A 17,380-nucleotide genomic window follows, 5' to 3' on the forward strand; every position below is an offset into this window, starting at 1 on the left:
CCCAGGCCGCCTCCTTGCTGACCTACCAGCGGGATCACGTGGCATTGCAGGAGGATTGAAAGAAAGACGGCCGAGTGCCTTTACCAACTGGACTATCAACCCAGTTCCAGTGGCTCCCGAGTTCGATTCCCACAACAGATGGCGGAATTGGAATTTGGTCAGAAATCTGGAGTTCAGAATCTAACGGTGAAACTATTGTCGGTGGGGTGGGGGTGGAAAAAAAAACCCTTCTGATTCACTCAGTTCTTTTTTAGGGAAGACTTGAGCAGTTATTAGAGCAGTCGTCCCAGCTGCATCCTTTACCCGCTCTGGCCGACACGTGACTCCAGACCCACAATAGTCTGGTTGACTCTATGCTGCTCATCCAACTTACTTGGATACAGGTTGAAATTGCTGAGTGAGGCAATACTTCCTCCAGGTTAAGGCGATATCAAGGATCCAATTACAAAGGGACAACTCAGTGGTGACCAATAATGAAGAAAGTGAGGAGTTGCACTTTGACCTTGAGCTTTTTTTAAAAAATTGCTACTTTTTCTACACCTTTCTGCTGGGAGATTCTGAAGCTGTAACAAAGTTGGGTCACAATAAAGATTACCTGAACTTCACACTGAGCTCATACTCTCAATGAGAGCTTTAAACTGCAACAGGTTTTTGGTTTAAAACTGCTGATTTCTTACAGGAGAAAGTTAGAACTGCAGATGCTGGAGATCAGGGTCAAGATTAGAGTGGTGCTGGCAAAGTACTGCAGGTCAGGCAGCATCCGAGGAGCAGGAAAATCGACATTTCGGGTTTGCTCCAGACTCCACCCTCCTTACTGTGTCAACCATCTGTGAGTAGGGTACTCTCTTCACAACTCCTTTTCCATTTATTTCATTCTGGGCTTCAATTTATGACTTGCAGCAACTGAAAGGAAAGAGAATGAATCCATGGAATGGACAGAATTGGGAAAAGTTTGTTTATAACAGAGTGTTTCATGTATTGAGTGAATGTAAAGAGGAAGTGGTGGATGCATGTTCAGATGCAACGTTTAAAATTCATGTGGATAAGTACATGAATAGGGAAGGTGTGGATGTATATGGGCCAAACACTGGCAAGTGGCACTAGTTTAGTTTGAGAACATAGTCAGCATGGAATAGTTGGACTGAAGGGTCTGTTTCTGTGCTGTCTGACCATAACTGTTCTGTCGTGGTCTTAAAACCATTTTCTTGCCTTCCACTTTAAAAATGTCTACTCTTCCTGTATCCAAAACATAAACCACAAAAAAACACACCTCATCCACACAACATAAAAATCCACACTTTGTTGTTCAAAAATCAGATGAACTCAGCCTTGAATAAATTCAATGACTCCCTAACTGCAGGAAGACATCCCCATTTCTAATCTCAGTTCAGCCTGCTAATATACTGCTTGCCTTGCTGCACCTGTCTGACAACTGGCATTGACTGATGTAGAAGGATGCCTCTAATCAAAGCACTGATCACAGGGTGGTCTGGTTTCAGGACCTGATTTCTCTATCCTCTGTTGATCTCCCTGTTCCCACAGACTAAGATGTCGGTCTGTTCTCAGCTCTGCTAGATTTCTGCTAAAGCTTTGACCCCGCCTTTTATAACTTCTGGAACGATAAAATATTCAATCAAGACCCAAGCCACAATCTCCCAGCCTGTCAACTATCCTAATACAAGGTGTAGTCATAGCAGGGAATCAAACAAGAAAAATAAAACAAAATCGTAAATAAATAGATACACGTGCTTAATGTTTGTTCATGAGGAAGTAAACCAGAAATAGGGGTCTCCCAGGAATCTTCCAATGCCCTACTTGAGGAATTCTGTCACCCTTACACCTATGAGGATCCAGCTATGAATTACAACAACATTTACACCAACAGAAATAAAGCAACGGTTATCAAATAAAGATAAACAGCATGGAAATAGACTGTTTCTCTATCTCGTGCACACACGAGATAGATCATCCATGGGGGTGGGTTTGTATTTGCAGCATGATGTTTGCAAATACATTCAACTTTGCAAGGTTTGTAGCTCAGGTTGAGGATTAGGGTGTAGGTTTGCTCGCTGAGCTGTAGGTTTGATATCCAGACGTTTCATTACCTGGTTCGGGAACATCATCAGTGGCGACCTCCAACTGAAGCGAAGCTGTTGTCTCCTGCTTTCGATTTATATGTTTGGCCTGGATGGGGTTCCTGGGGTTTGTGGTGATGTCATTTCCTGTTCATTTTCTGAGGGGTTGATAGATGGTATCTAGATCTATGTGTTTGTTTATGGTGTTGTGATTGGAGTGCCAGGCCTCTAGGAATTCTCTGGCATGTCTTTGCTTAGCCTGTCCCAGGATAGATGTTGTCCCAGTCGAAGTGGTGTTTTCTTTCATCCGTATGTTGGGCGACAAGGGATAGAAGATCGTGTCTTTTTCTGGCTAGCTGGTGTGCGTGTATCCTGGTGGCTAACTTTCTTCCTGTTTGTCCTACGTAGTGTTTGTGGCAGTCCTTGCAAACCCCCGGAGTATGGGTCTGGGTGATATACGCGTCGGCAGGTCGGTGTGGACTTGTTGGGCCGAAGGGCCTGTTTCCACACTAAGTAATCTAATCTAATCTAAAAAGATTTACAAGGATGTCGCCAAGACTGGAGGATTTGAGCTATAGGGAGAGACAGAACAGGCTGGGGCTATTTTCCCTGGAGCGTCAGAGGCTGAGGGGTGACCTTATAGAGGTTTATAAAATCATGAGGGGCATGGATAGGATAGACAGACAAAGTCTTTTCTATGGGATGGGAGAGTCCAGAACTACAGGGCATAGGTTTAGGGTGAGAGGGGAAAGATATGAAAGAGACCTAAGGGGCAACCTTCTCATTTAGAGGGTGGTACGTGTATGGAATGAGCTGCCAGAGGAAGTGGTGGAGGCTGATACAATTGCAACATTTAAAAGGCAACTGGGGGGATATGGGCCCCGTGCTGGCAGGTGGGACTAGATTGGGTTGGGATATCTGGTTGGCATATACGAGTTGTCCAGGTTCAGGTGGATTGACAGTACTGAAATACCCATAGTGCCCAGGGATGTGCAGGTTAGGTGCATTAGTCAGGGGAAAATGTTGAGCAATGGGGTAGGGGAATTGCATGGTGGGTTACCCTTTGGAGGATCGGTGTGTAGTCTTTGGGTCGAGTGGCCTGCTTCTACACTGTGGGGAGTCTCTGAAGGGGAAGGGATTTTTGTAAACTGTGCAAGGCAACGCAGGCGTAGTGCGGGGGCCTGCTGTTGGCCTTGCCCTGCCCCGTGCACCTCCCCCTGTTGTTGAGCTGTCTAATACACAGCTATTCTTTCTCTGCCCTTTTGCTGGGGGCATCTGCAGCTGTAACAATGTTGGGCCACAATAAAGGTAACCAGAACGTACTGCTGGGCTCAGGCTCTCATTGAAAGCTCCAAGCGGTTTTTGTTTTAAAGCTGCTCATTTCTTGCAGCCTCCTGCACTAAGTTTCCAAAGTCGTGTATCAGATGGAGCAGTGAATGAGTAGCTGGTTTCGTTAGAAATTATAAACTTTTCAGGAGTGCAGGCACTGCATCATTTCATCGGCAGTTTACTGGCAGCACCGGGAGGTATGGGCTGTGTTCATTAGAAAGGAGGTGGAGGTGCTGCTGTTGGACTAGGTGGGACAAGGTTGAAAAATCACAACAGTGGGTTATAGTCCAACAGATTTATTTGGAAGCACTAGCTTTCAGTGCGCTGCTCCTTCATCGGTTAGCTGTGGAGCAGGATCAGAAGACGCAGAGTTAAGAGCAAAAGGTCACAGTGTCATGCAACTGATATGATATATTGACAAATGTAGATTGATGTTAAACATTCAGCACACTTACCTTAATTGTTCACACCATTGAACAAAGGAGTTGGGACATCATGTTGAAGGTGTACAGGATGTTGGTGAAGTCACTTGTAGAGTACTGAGAAGGCTTCTGGTGGCCCTGTAATAGGAAGAATACTATTACAGAGAGTCCAGTAAAGATTTACCAGGATGTTGCCAGGACTGGAGGGTTTGAGTTATAAGGAGAAGCTGAAACTGTCTTCACTGGAGCACAGGAGGTTGAGGGGTGACCTCATTGAGATTGATATGATCATGAGGGTTCTAAGTAACATGAACATCAAATAGCGAGGAGCCTGCACGGTTATGTCAAGTGAGTGGGGGAGAAATTGTGGCATTTGGACACTTTAAATCCATCAAAAACAGCATCTCCATAGAGCATACTGTGCATGTCAGGTGAGGTGCCAGAAGACTGGAGGTTGGCTAACGTGGTGCCACTGTTTAAGAAGGGTGGTAAGGACAAGCCAGGGAACTATAGATCAGTGTGCCTGACATCAGTGGTGGGCACATTGTTGGAGGGAATCCTAAGGGACAGGATTCTACCTTCATCTAGCTGGATGGGCTGGGACTTTTTCACTGGAGCATTGGAAGTGGAGATGTGACCTTATCAACGTTTATAAAATCATGAGGGGAGAGATGAGGTGAACAAAGGGTGTCCTTCCCCTAGGGTTGGGGTTTCAAGATTAGGGAGCAAACTTTGACGGTGACAGGAGAAGGATTTTAAAAAGACTTGAAGGGCACAATTTTTTTCTTTTTACACAGTAGTTCACGTGAGGACTAAATGTCTAGAGGATGTGGTGGATGCAGGTACAGTAACGTCATGAATAGGAAAGGTTTGGAGGGATATGGGCCAAAACACTGCCAGGTGGGACTGGTTTAGTTTGAGAACATAGTCAGCATTGACTAGTTGTACTGAAGGGTCTGTTTCTGTGCTGTCTGACTCTGGAACGGTCTTAAAACTGGATACTGGTCTTACAACCATTTTTTTGCCTTCCCCCACAAGCATCCACATAAAAATCACGTGAACTCAGCCTTGAATATATTCTATGACCTCCTAACTGCTGGAAGACATTCCCACTTCTGAACTTAATTCCTCTTGCTAATATGCCACTTGCCTTGCTCATTGCCTGCTGCACCTGTCTGACAACTGGCACAGAAGGACGCTGATGCCCCTCTGAACATCCACGCATCATTCCTGATGAAGAGCTTGTGCCTCAAACTACGACTGTCCTACTGCTCGACCCACTGTGCTTTGCCAGTTATGGTCTTCTCTACGTCAGGAAGACCGAGCGTAAACTTGGGGAATGGTTTGCCGAGCATCACAGCCAGGTCCACAGAGGCTGAGCGGACTTCCCAGTCTCCACCCATTTTAATGCCCCTTCCCACTCCCCTTCTGACAAATTGGAGGAATAAAACCTCATCTTGTCTGAGCAGTCCACAGCCCGGAGGACTCGACACTGAGTTCTCCAATTTCAAATAATCTCCCATCCCATCCCCCAACTCACTTCCCAGCCCTTTCCACTCTTCCCTGCCAACTAGATTCCTTCCTCCCATTCACCAACCAGGTTATGGGGATAAGGCAGGAACAGGATACTGATTAAGGATGATCAGCCACGATCAAAATGAATGGTGGTGCTGGCTCAAAGGGCAGAAGAGCTGACTCCTGCACCTATTGTCTATTGTACCTTCTACCTGTCTCCACCTATCCTCACTTCATCACCCTGCCCCCAGCACACCCTTGTTCCACAGCTCTCCCTATTCCCACCCCCAATCCTGAACAAGGGTTCCACCAGATACCTCAACTCTTCCACCTACTGATACTGCCTGGCTTGCTGCATTCGTCCAGTCTCCTGCCTGTCTATTTTGTCAATTGAGACAAAGGCTTGGACTAATTTTTCCAGAGTCTGTCCCCTCACTGGATTCACTCCCATTCCTTTCAGTTGCTCCAAGTCAACAATTGAACCCCAGAATGAAATGTAAATGGAAAAGGGGGTGAGAAAAGAGAATGCTGTACTCACAGATGTTGGACAGAGGAAGGAAGCTGCAGTCTGAGTGAAGCTCAATCTTCATTGAGAGAGGGGAGGGGCAGGAACTTCAGAACCTCATGGCCCAACTTCCGCGTTCACCAATAGGGGACCTCCAAATGGCAGGAGGACAAGTCTCCTTCCGGTCCTCCAGTGAGCCTTATTTGTCCATCAAAAGTAGGTTTTGCCCCTTTTCTGCCGACAATGAGGAACACGCCCAATGTTTTGATGACATTAGCAAACATGTGCCCTGCTTGTTGACACCGAGGAGTGTACACAATATGCTCTGTAGCAATGCTGGTGTTATTGACAGATTTTCAGTTTCCAAATGTCTATTGGAGATCAAAAAGGGCAGAGCGATATTTTTTCCCCCATGTGGCTTGATATTTGATTGCTTTTGCATTTGTTTGGCTGCTCAATGTTTTTAAGTCTTTTCCTCTGTGTTGGGGTGACCTTCACAACTAGAGGACATAGGTTTAGGGTGAGGCCACAAAGATATAAAAGATACCTGAAGGGCAATGTTTCCATGCAGAGGGTGGTGTGTGTATGGAATGAGCTGCCAGAGGAAGTGGAGGAGGCCAGTATAATTACAGCCTTTAAAAAGTATCTGGATGGGTATATGAATAGGAATGGCGTAGAGGGATATAGTGCTGGTAATGGGGACTAGATTAATGTAGGATATCTGGTTGGCGTGGACAGGTTGGACTGAGGGGATCTGTTTCCGTGCTGAAAATCTCTACGACTCTAAATAATAAAAAGTCAACTTTTCCAATGAACATATCCATGTTAACAAGGCTTAGTGCACAACCTGCTTTACTAACCATTCTCAACAGGTCCTGCCCCTTCAATAACTGAGGAACATATACATGCTGGTGCATAGTATCCTTCACTAGTATTTACACACTACCCTCAGCAATTGTACAAGTAACAGTGAGGGGTAAACAGCACAAGGATTAAAACACAGTGAGGGGTAAACAGCACAAGCGCCAGTAAAAGCAGATGGAAAGTGAGTGTAAAATGTGACTATGACAGGACAGGCCCCACATTCCTTCCCCTCCGTCCCCCCCACAACCTGCCTCACCTTTCACCTCCCGGGCCCAGTACCTTCCAGGTGGCCCCATAGTTGACACAGGGGCCGCCCCACGACCAGTAGAACTCCACCACCCAGGCGGCCGACCAGTTCCCAAACAGGCCCTTAACCCCATCCGCCTCCAGAATGGTCACCGGCTCCTGCCTGCTGTACAGCCGGCCGGTGTGGCCGTGACACAGCAGCTGCGCCAGGAAGGCGGCGGTGACCAGTGACGGGGGTCTGCCCCGGGCCGCACGGCGCCATTTTCCTAACGGCCGCCGCTTCCCCGCTCGAGCGACTTCTCCTCCCAACCGCCTTCACCCCCGCGTGACGTCTGCACGGGGGGATGGGCGGGGCCGGGGGAGCCTCACCGTCACCAAGCAACAGCCACCTCGCGCTACAACTGCTCATTCACAAAAACAAACTCTCCTGTCTCGCTCTGCAGCTGCAGGGGGGACACTGCCACGTTTCGAGGAGCCCTGTCTACATTGGGAAAGCTCACCGCTCCATTTAAACAGATATTTCTACACCTAATACAACTATGTTAACTTCCAACTGCGTTCAGAGAACATGTATTTTGCTCTGAGTAAGTCTATTGAGTTTAACTGCAGCATGGCTGTAGTTTTAAACTTGTTTGCTTTCCTGAACAGCTAGGTTTAAATGTTTTATTCATTAGAAGAACCAAAATTAGTGATAGTTCACATATCCACCCTGAAATGGGGTGGGTAACTGGATTGAGTGGGTAGGCGCCATACTAAGTTTAACTTTGGGGACAGCCTTTGAGCTGCATATGAACAAACTGCTTACATGTTGCACTTATCGACTGCTAAATATCGGCTCTTGTTATCTTAACACTTAGCCTTCTGATTGGACATTGCAAAGGTTCACCTCCCGCCCACACCCCGCCAGCACCCTTCCCAAGGGTCAGACCCTCCCTCTCTCCAGGCACACAGTCTGAATAATTGACGAAGCAAAATTCACTGTCAAATCCCATCAACATGGAAGATCCCAGCCCACCCTACCTCCCACTCTGTACCCAACCCATCCAAAAACCACAAAACATCATCTCATCTTTAAAAAACAAAAGAAAAACTGGACCGCATCAAAACGTTCAACAACGGTCAACGCTATGACTGTTACACAACACTTTACGGAGCTACATTTCAACTCGAGTTCGTTTGCACTCCCTCATGAGAGTTCACATTAAAAGCTCATTGTACCAAATCAACGGCATGCCACAGCTCTCTGGAATTCAGCGGAATTCTTCCTGGTATCCCTCATGTTTTCTGGTTTTTTTGAGAAAGGAGACCCTCCCGTGAGCTTCGCCTTCAGATCTCCTTGGCTCCGCCCAAAGTTTCGGCTGATCAGTTCAAGCACAGGGTCGCAGCCTTTTCTTGCTAAGCTCAGCTGGCTTAAACGTTAGCAACGCCTCTGGTTCCCGTTGGGATTTACGCTCCCGAGCGCAGACCTGGCCCGCAGCCTCTAGTCCCACAGTTCCTGCTGACTGCAAACTGCCCTTCTGTTAGCAAAAATACAAACACGACGGGGACAGTGTTCATTTCGCTATTCTCAATGTCAACTCTGACCCCACGAAAGGTTCTCTTTTCAGGGACGGGCATGTCAATTGCCTACTTGGGGTTTGGTGAAATGTCTCAACAAGTGTTTCGGTTTGTCTACATTTACAAGAATTCTAACCCCAACTAGACATTTACATGTAAATTCTAAGAATTATGCAATGTGACACATGAAAGCATGATGAGGAGCATCTCCTGTGTCCTCTCTCAGCTCAGAGAAGACGTAAACCCCGCTCCCCCCTGTAACATTCATCCAGGTGACAAAAGGATCTTAACGCAGGCGGATTATAAGTGGTCACTGCGCCAAGGGACCCGGGTTCAATTCCAGCCTCGGGGGTGACTGTCCGTATGGAGTTTGCACATTTCCAGCCTGCGTCTGCGAGGGTTTTCTCCGGGTGCTCTGGCTTCCTCCCACAATCCAAAGATGCGTAGGTGAGGGTGGATTGGCCATGCTAAATTACCCATAGTGCTCAGAGATGTGTAGGTTAGGGTGGATTGGTCAGGCTAAATTACCCATAGTACCTAGGGATGTGTAGGTGAGGGTGGATTGGCCATGCTAAATTACCCATAGTACTGTTAGGCCGGAATCTGTCCTTGCATGTTCGTTTTAGGAGGAGAGACAACAGACGCTCAATTGTTTGGCACAAGCAGGCTTTATTGCAGAATCGTAGCTGATACAGTGAATCACCATGCATTCACTGGAGAAGGCGCGTTCTGCCTTCCCCTCCCAAATCTGCTCCTGATATACTCTTTGCTAAGCAGAGCTTCACGGAGCTACTAAGCATTGCCTTATTAGGACATTTCGCGTTTGCTAGGCGTTTCCTGTTATTGAGCTCATTTGGGCGTTGGCAGCTGAGCTGTCCACGTAAGCAACAGTTTCGATTCCCCAAACAGCAGCTATAGCTCCACCCTCCCTTGACCTATTTTATCCTAACAGTACCCAGGGATGTGTTGGATTGGGTAATTTAGCATGGCCAATCTACCCTAACCTACACATCCCTGGGTACTATGGGTAATTTAGCATGGCCAATCCACCCTTAGTGTAGGATTGGCCAGGCTAAATTGTCCTATAGTATCCAGGGATGTGCAGGTTTGGGTGGACTGGCCGTGCTAAATTACATAGTGTTTGGGGATGTGCAGGTTAGGGGGCATTGGCCATGCTAAATTACCCATAGTGTAGGCTAGGTGGGTTAGTCAATGGGAATTGCAGGGTTACGGGCAGAGGTCTGGGTGAGGGAGGGTTGGTGTGAATTGGATGGGCTGAAGGGCCTATTCCTACACTGCAGGGGTTCTAAGCGTGAGATGAGGTGCTTGACGGAAACGATGGGGAAGAGGCAGTGAAAACACAACGAGACCGTTTGAAAGTGGGAGCATGACAGGAGGGGGTGGGTAAATGGGATGTGGTGAGGGAGGGGGCTTAGGAGAGAAAGAGACACAGAAAGAGAGGGTCACACACAGATACAACTGGTGAAAGTGGGGAAGATTGTGATAGGTTCAGATAAGGTGGAGGAAGAAAAGCTGTTCCCTATTCACTGATAGTGACAAGGTCAGGGGCGGCCTGAAGGTCAGGGGTTTGAGCAAGAGAGAGAGGGGGAAAACAGAGGAAAAACAGGTTTACCCAGCAATCAGCAATATGCTGGAATCCGCTGTCACCTCAGAGAGACAGACAGACGCAGAGAGAGAGAGAGAGAGACAGAGCCAGAGAGACAGAGACGGGGAGGTAATCAGATGAATGGCCTCCCTGTGCTGTGAGATCCAAAAGGAGCACGCGAGCAGCTGCCCCAGTGTTTCTGGCGGTCTGAGGCATCTCCCCCTCGCCCCATTACTGGTACCGCTCTCCCGTCCCATTGGCACCCTCCCGGTGAATGGCCCACTCTCCCAATGCACTCAAGCTGCCCCTTCTCCCGGGGGCTGGAAGAGGACGGAACAGCCCGCTCCGGAGCGGGGCTCGGGAACGCTGCCCACGTCCGCGACGTCCTTTCCGAGAAAGGAAACAAAAAGGACAACAGACAGGGGACCACCCGCATCAACGGGAATGACAACATTTCACCCTCAGACAAGGCTTTGTCAAGAGATGTACAGCACGGAAACAGACCCTTCGGTCTAACCCGTCCATACCGACCAAATATCCCAATCCAATCTAGTCCCACCTGCCAGCACCCGGCCCATATCCCTCCAAACCCTTCCTATTCATATACCCATCCAAATGCCTCTTAAATGTTGCAATTGTACCAGCCTCCACCACATCCTCTGGCAGCTCATTCCATACACACACCACCTTCTGTATGAAAAAGTTGCCCTGTAGGTCTCTTTTATATCTTCCCTTCTCACCCTAAACCTATGCCCTCTAGTTCTGGATTCCCCAACCCCAGGGAAAAGACTTTGCCTATTTATCCTATCCATGCCAGTCATAATTTTGTAAACCTCTAAGGTCATCCCTCAGCCTCCGACGCTCCAGGGAAAACAGCCCCAGCCTGTTCAGCCTCTCCCTGTAGCTCAGATCCTCCAACCCTGGCAACATCCTTGTAAATCTTTTCTGAACTCTTCCAAGTTTCGCAACAGCGGGGAGACCCAGAAATGGAAAAGACTGAAGGGGGAAGTCAGCAGTAAATCTTTTGAAGAGGTTACAAGGAGAGACCTCTGTCTGCAGCGGGAATGACCCCCACAGTAGCAGGTTGAGGTGGACGGCATTTAAGGAGAAGCTGGATACAGACGTCAGGGAGAAAGGAACTGAAGGGAATGCTGCTGTAAGGGAAATCAAGTGTGAGCAAGTGAAGGGGAGGTGCGTAGAGGCTCACATGGGTCAGAAATACTGAGAGAGACCAGTTGAGCTGAAGGACCTGACTGGAGACTCAATGGGACAGAGAGTGAAATCTTGGATCCACCTGCAAGAGAAGGAGAAACACGTGATTTACCTCCCAGGATTAAGCAAGTCCCGCAGATTCTGCAGATCACTTTATTGGCCAAAGCACTGAGTATAGGGGTTGGGGTCTGGACAGGACGTTGGTTAGGCCACTTTTGGAATACACAGGAACCTCGATTATCCAAAGGACACATGCAGGGTGTATTTCAGTCGCTTAACGATTAGATCCCTCACAGTGTGGAAACAGGCCCAACCAGTCCACACTGAGCCTCCGAAGAGTAACCCACCCAGACCCATTTCCCTCTGACTAATATACCTAACACGACGGGCAATTTAGCATGGCCAATTCACCCTGACCTGCACATCTTTGGACTGTGGGACGGAACCGGAGCACTAGGAGGAAACCCACGCAGACGCGGGGAGAATGTGCAAACTCCACACAGTCTGTCGCCTGAGGCAGGAATGAAACCCGGGTCCCTGGTACTGTGAGGTAGCAGCGCTAACCACTGAGCCACCGTGCTGGTTCATCTAATTCTGGATAATCGAAGTTCCTCTGTATTATGTGCACTTCTGGTCTATCGGAAGGATGTTGCAAAACTTGAAAGGGTTCAGAAAGATTGACAAGGATGTTGCCAGGGTTGGAGGGTTTGAGCTACAGGGAGAGGCTGAACAGGCTGGGGTTGTCTTCCCTGGAACGTCAGAGGCTGAGGGTTGACTTTAAGAGAGGTTTATAAAATCATGAGGGGCATGGATAGGGATAGACAAAGTCTTTTGCCAGAACTAGAGGGCATAGGTTTAGGGTGAGAGGGGAAAGATTTAAAAAGGGTCCTAAGGGGCAACATTTTTCACACAGAGGGTGGTGTGTGTGCGTGTGGAATGAGCTGCCAGAGGAAGTGGTGGAGGCTGGTACAATTGCAACATTTAAAAGGCATCCACTTGGGTATCTGTATAAGGAGAGGTTTGGAGGGATAGGGCCAATTGCTGGCAAATGGGACTTGACTGGTTGAGGATATGGAGGGGTTGGAGCGAAGGGTCTGTTTCTGTGTTGTACATCTCCACTTCAGGAGGAAATGCGCAGTCGCAGGCTCGCAGAGCCACTGGATGCCAAGGGGATGAGAGCACAGCAACTGCAGTGACCCTCCCCCATCCCACCCAGGGTTCAGCCCTGGGCGGTGACTCACAGCGGCTGGCCCCGTCACTTGTGCCCCCGCTGGTGCCGCAGCAGGTGCTGGGACTGAGCGAAGCCCCTCCCGCAGACGGGGCAGGTGAAGGGCCGCTCCCCGGTGTGAAGCCGCTGGTGCCGCAGCAGGTTGGACGACTGGGTAAAGCTCTTGCCGCAGACCGAGCAGCTGAACGGCCTCTCCCCGGTGTGGACCCGCTGGTGGGTTAGCAGGTCGGACGAGCGGGTGAAGCCCTTGCCGCAGACGGAGCAGGTGAAGGGCCGCTCCCTGGTGTGGACCTGCTGGTGGGTCAGCAGGTTGGACGAGTGGGTGAAGCCCTTGCCGCAGACGGAGCAGGTGAAGGGCCGCTCCCCGGTGTGGACCTGCTGGTGGGTTAGCAGGTCGGACGAGCGGGTGAAGCCCTTGCCGCAGACGGAGCAGGTGAAGGGCCGCTCCCTAGTGTGGACCCGGCGGTGGGTCAGCAGGTTGGACGAGCGAGAGAAGCTCTTGCCGCAGACGGAGCAGGTGAAGGGCCGCTCCCCAGTGTGAAGCCGCTGGTGCTGCAGCAGGGTGGACGAGCGGGTGAAGCTCTTGCCGCAGACCGAGCAGCTGAACGGCCGCTCCCCGGTGTGGAGCCGCTGGTGGGTTAGCAGGTCGGACGAGCGGGTGAAGCCCTTGCCGCAGACAGAGCAGGTGAAGGGCCGCTCCCTGGTGTGGAGCCGCTGGTGGGTCAGCAGGTTGGACAAGTGAGAGAAGCTCTTGCCGCAGACGGAGCAGGTGAAGGGCCGCTCCCCGGTGTGAAGCCGCTGGTGCTGCAGCAGGGTGGACGAGCGGGTGAAGCTCTTGCCGCAGACCGAGCAGCTGAACGGCCGCTCCCTGGTGTGGACCCGCTGGTGGGTTAGCAGGTCGGACGAGCGGGCGAAGCCCTTGCCGCAGACGGAGCAGCTGAACGGCCGCTCCCCGGTGTGGACCCGCTGGTGGGTTAGCAGGTCGGACGAGCGGGCGAAGCCCTTGCCGCAGACGGAGCAGGTGAAGGGCCACTCTCCGGTGTGGACCTGCTGGTGCTGCAGCAGGTTCGACGACTGGGTAAAGCTCTTGCCGCAGACCGAGCAGCTGAACGGACTCTCCCCGGTGTGGACCCGCTGGTGGGTCAGCAGGTGGGAGGAGTCGGTGAAGCCCTTGCCGCAGACGGAGCAGGTGAAGGGCCGCTCCCCGGTGTGGAGCCGCTGGTGCCGCAGCAGGTTGGACGACTGGGTAAAGCTCTTGCCACAGACCGAGCAGCTGAACGGCCTCTCCCCGGTGTGGACCCGCTGGTGGGTCAGCAGGTGGGAGGAGTCGGTGAAGCCCTTGCCGCAGACGGAGCAGGTGAAGGTCCGCTCCCTGGTGTGGACCCGCTGGTGGGTCAGCAGGGTGGACGACTGGGTGAAGAACTTGCCGCAGACGGGGCAGGTGAAGGACCGCTCCCCGGTGTGGAAATGCTGGTGGGTCAGCAGGATAGACAGCTGGGTGAAGCCCTTCCCGCACACCGAGCAGCTGAACGGCCTCTCCCCAGTGTGGACACGGCGGTGGATCTCCAGCACGGAGGGGGAGCGGAACCCTTTCCCGCAATCCCCACACTTCCACGGTTTCTCCATGGCGCGCGGAATGCCTCCTGAGACTTCCTTTCCCCACAGTGGGCAAACTGGCTCAGGCACGTGCCCCTGTGGTTCAGGTAAAGACGATACTTTAAGAGCCTACTGAAGCAGACAAAAACGTTCAAAGAATTTTCCCCTTCTGGACTGAAAGAGGGACGTCTCTCCTGTCCCACGAATCAAGGGGCTCTGTCAGACCTTCACATGGTACTCAGTTGGGGAGCTCTACCTGCAAAGCTGCTCTTCTCATATCCTGTGAAAAGGGGATTACAAAAGTCATTGCTGCCTGCACATGACAGGAATTCAGAACAGATCATTCTAGTTTCTGTAGAACTTCCCCAAAACAACCAAGTTACAATATGCAGATGCCAGTGTTGGGCTGGGGTGTACAAAGGTAAAAAAAATCACACATCACCAGGTTGTAGTCCATTAGATTTGTTTAGAAGTTCGAGCTTTCAGAGCTCTGCACCTTCATCAGGTAGCTAGTAAAACCTCCAGGCGAAAAAGACAGCAGATGCTGGAGATCAGAGTGGTGCTGGAAAAGCACAGCAGGTCAGGCAGCATCCGAGGAGCAGGAAAAAAAAAATCGACGTTTCGGGCAAAAGCTCTTCATCAGGAATGAGGAAAGAATGAGGACACTTTCCTCATTCCTGAAGAAGGGCTCATGCCCGAAACTTCGATTCTCCTGCTCCTCGGATGCTGCCTGACCTGCTGCGCTTTTCCAGCAACACATTTCCAGCTCTGATCTCCAGCATCTGCAGACCGCATTTTCTCCTATAACCTAGAGTTGTGTGATTTTTAACTTTAAAAAGTGTTGCAAATCTCCACCCGACACACACACACACACACGTTTCCTCATTTACACCCCCCCCCCCCAACCCCCCCCGCTGCCCACTCCCAGATACAACCCTCGAACTTGGGACTGTCCCACCTGTCCATCTGCCTTCCCATCTATCTGCTCCACCCTCCTCTCTGACCTGTCACCTCCTTCCCCCGCTTTCATCTACCCATGGCATTCTCAGCTCCCTTCCCCCAGTCCCACCTCCCTCCCATTTATCTCTCAGTCCTTTTGGGCCCACCCCACATTCCTAATCAAGGGGTTATGCCCAAAACATCAAACCTCCTGCTTCTCAGATGCTGGCTGACCTGCTGTACTCTTGCAGCACCAGACATTTTGGTGCTTATTTGTCTGGATGTTCTGATGTGACCCATTCGCAGATGTGAAGTCACATTCGAGAAAAACTCCTTCATGGAATGTGGGCTTTTTTTTTGGCAAGGCCAACAATGTTTTCGTCCCTAACTGCCCTTCAGACAAGAGGATTGCCAGACTTTAGGGGGCATTTTAAAAGTCAAGCACGTGAGCCATCATATGCAGGCAGCACCAAGTTAATGCTAGCGGGTTTCCTTCCCTGAAGAGCGTTATTGAATCAAATGGGTTTTCAGAAAAGTTTCATTCTCTCAATGACTGAGACTAGTTTTCAATTCAGATTTAAAAAAAATAAATTTAATTTCCCCAAGGTTTGTTTTTACTGGTATTTGGACCCATGAGCCCAGATTATTTGCCTGGGGCCTCTGGATTGCTGGTCCAGTGTTGTTGTTATAACATCACTGACTCGCCTGGACAGCATTGAGAGTCATACAGATGTATAGCACACAGAGACCCTATGTGCAACTGGTGCACGCCGAGCACATAGCCAAAATTGATCTAGTCCGATGTGCCAGCACGTCCCTCCAAACCCTTCCCATTCATATTCCCATCCAGATGCCTTTTAAATGTTGCAATTGTCCCAGCCTCCACCACTTCCTCTGGCAGCTCATTCCATACACTCACCACCCTCTGACTGACAAAGTTGCCCCTTAGGTCCTTTTTATGTCTTTTCCCCTCTCACCTCTAGTTCTGGACTCTCCCACCCCAGGGAAAAGACCTTGTCTATTCACCCTACCCATGCCCCTCATCATTTTATAAACCTCAATAAGGTCAGCCCTCAGCCTCCGATGCTCCAGGGAAAACAGCCCCAGCTTATTTAGCCACTCCCTGTAGCTCAAACCCTGGCAACATCTTTGTAAACATTTTCTGAGCCCTTTCAAGTTTCGTTTAACTGAACAGTAAAAGTCATACTGGACAGGGATATATCATAGTGTCACTATGCAATATGTATTTATTTACGGCTGTATAAATTTGATTTATAATTATTTCTAGTTATATCATAGTGTTGTAGCCATGTTATGTATTCCAAGTTTTGGAGAAGATTTGTAGCTTGGCTGCTCGTTGTTGTGGTTCTGTTTGCCGAGCTGGGAATTTGTGTTGCAGACGTTTCGTCCCCTGTTTGGGTGACATCCTCAGTGCTTGGGAGTCTCCTGTGAAGCACTTCTGTGTTGTTTCCTCCGGCATTTATAGTGGTTTGTCTCTGCCGCTTCCGATTGTCAGTTCCAGCTGTCCGCTGCAGTGGCCGGTATATTGGGTCCAGGTCGATGTGTTTATTGATTGAATCTGTGGATGAGTGCCATGCCTCTAGGAATTCCCTGGCTGTTCTCGGTTTGGCTTGTCCTATAATAGTAGTGCTGTCCAAGTCGAATTCATGTTGCTTGTCATCTGCGTGTATGGCTACCAAGGATAGCTGGTCGTGTCGTTTCGTGGCTAGTTGGTGTTCATGGATGCGGATCGTTAGCTGTCTTCCTGTTTGTCCTATGTAGTGTTTTGTGCAGGCCTTGCATGGGATTTTGTACACAATAAGGACTGCACAAAACACTACATAGGACAAACAGGAAGACAGCTAGTGTTTTGTGCAGTCCTTATTGTGTACAAAATCCCATGCAAGGCCTGCACAAAACACTACATAGGACAAACAGGAAGACAGCTAACGATCCGCATCCATGAACACCAACTAGCCACGAAACGACACGACCAGCTATCCTTGGTAGCCATACACGCAGATGACAAGCAACATGAATTCGACTTGGACAACACTACTATTATAGGACAAGCCAAACCGAGAACAGCCAGGGAATTCCTAGAGGCATGGCACTCATCCACAGATTCAATCAATAAGCACATCGACCTGGACCCAATATACCGACCGCTGCAGCGGACAGCTGGAACTGACAACCGGAAGCGGGCAGAGACAAACCACTATAAATGCCGGAGCAAAGATCACAGAAGCGCTTCACAGGAGGCTCCCAAGCACTGAGGATGTCACC

The 17,380-nt window shown here is 49.9% G+C and overlaps 1 protein-coding gene and 1 long non-coding RNA gene across 2 annotated transcripts in view; both read right to left on the reverse strand.

Annotated features, from left to right (window-relative positions):
* LOC132808142 (zinc finger protein 850-like) overlaps window positions 1–14,498 on the reverse strand; it is a 47,747-nt gene extending 33,249 nt beyond the window's left edge. The window contains exon 1 of the mRNA XM_060822019.1: window positions 12,650–14,498. Within this exon, the coding sequence (XP_060678002.1) occupies window positions 12,650–14,185 (1,536 nt within the window). The 5' untranslated portion in view covers window positions 14,186–14,498. The remainder of the gene's footprint in view (window positions 1–12,649) is intronic.
* LOC132808149 (uncharacterized) lies at window positions 1,983–7,119 on the reverse strand. The gene is made up of 4 exons (XR_009642037.1): window positions 6,967–7,119; window positions 5,880–6,080; window positions 3,860–3,964; window positions 1,983–3,747 (listed from the first exon to the last, which is right to left on the reverse strand). It is a non-coding gene; the product is annotated as an uncharacterized LOC132808149 (long non-coding RNA).
* Window positions 14,499–17,380: the final 2,882 nt, after the last annotated feature.

The sequence above is a fragment of the Hemiscyllium ocellatum genome (assembly GCF_020745735.1).
Source record: "Hemiscyllium ocellatum isolate sHemOce1 chromosome 27 unlocalized genomic scaffold, sHemOce1.pat.X.cur. SUPER_27_unloc_33, whole genome shotgun sequence".
NCBI classification, from domain to species: Eukaryota; Metazoa; Chordata; class Chondrichthyes; order Orectolobiformes; family Hemiscylliidae; genus Hemiscyllium; species Hemiscyllium ocellatum.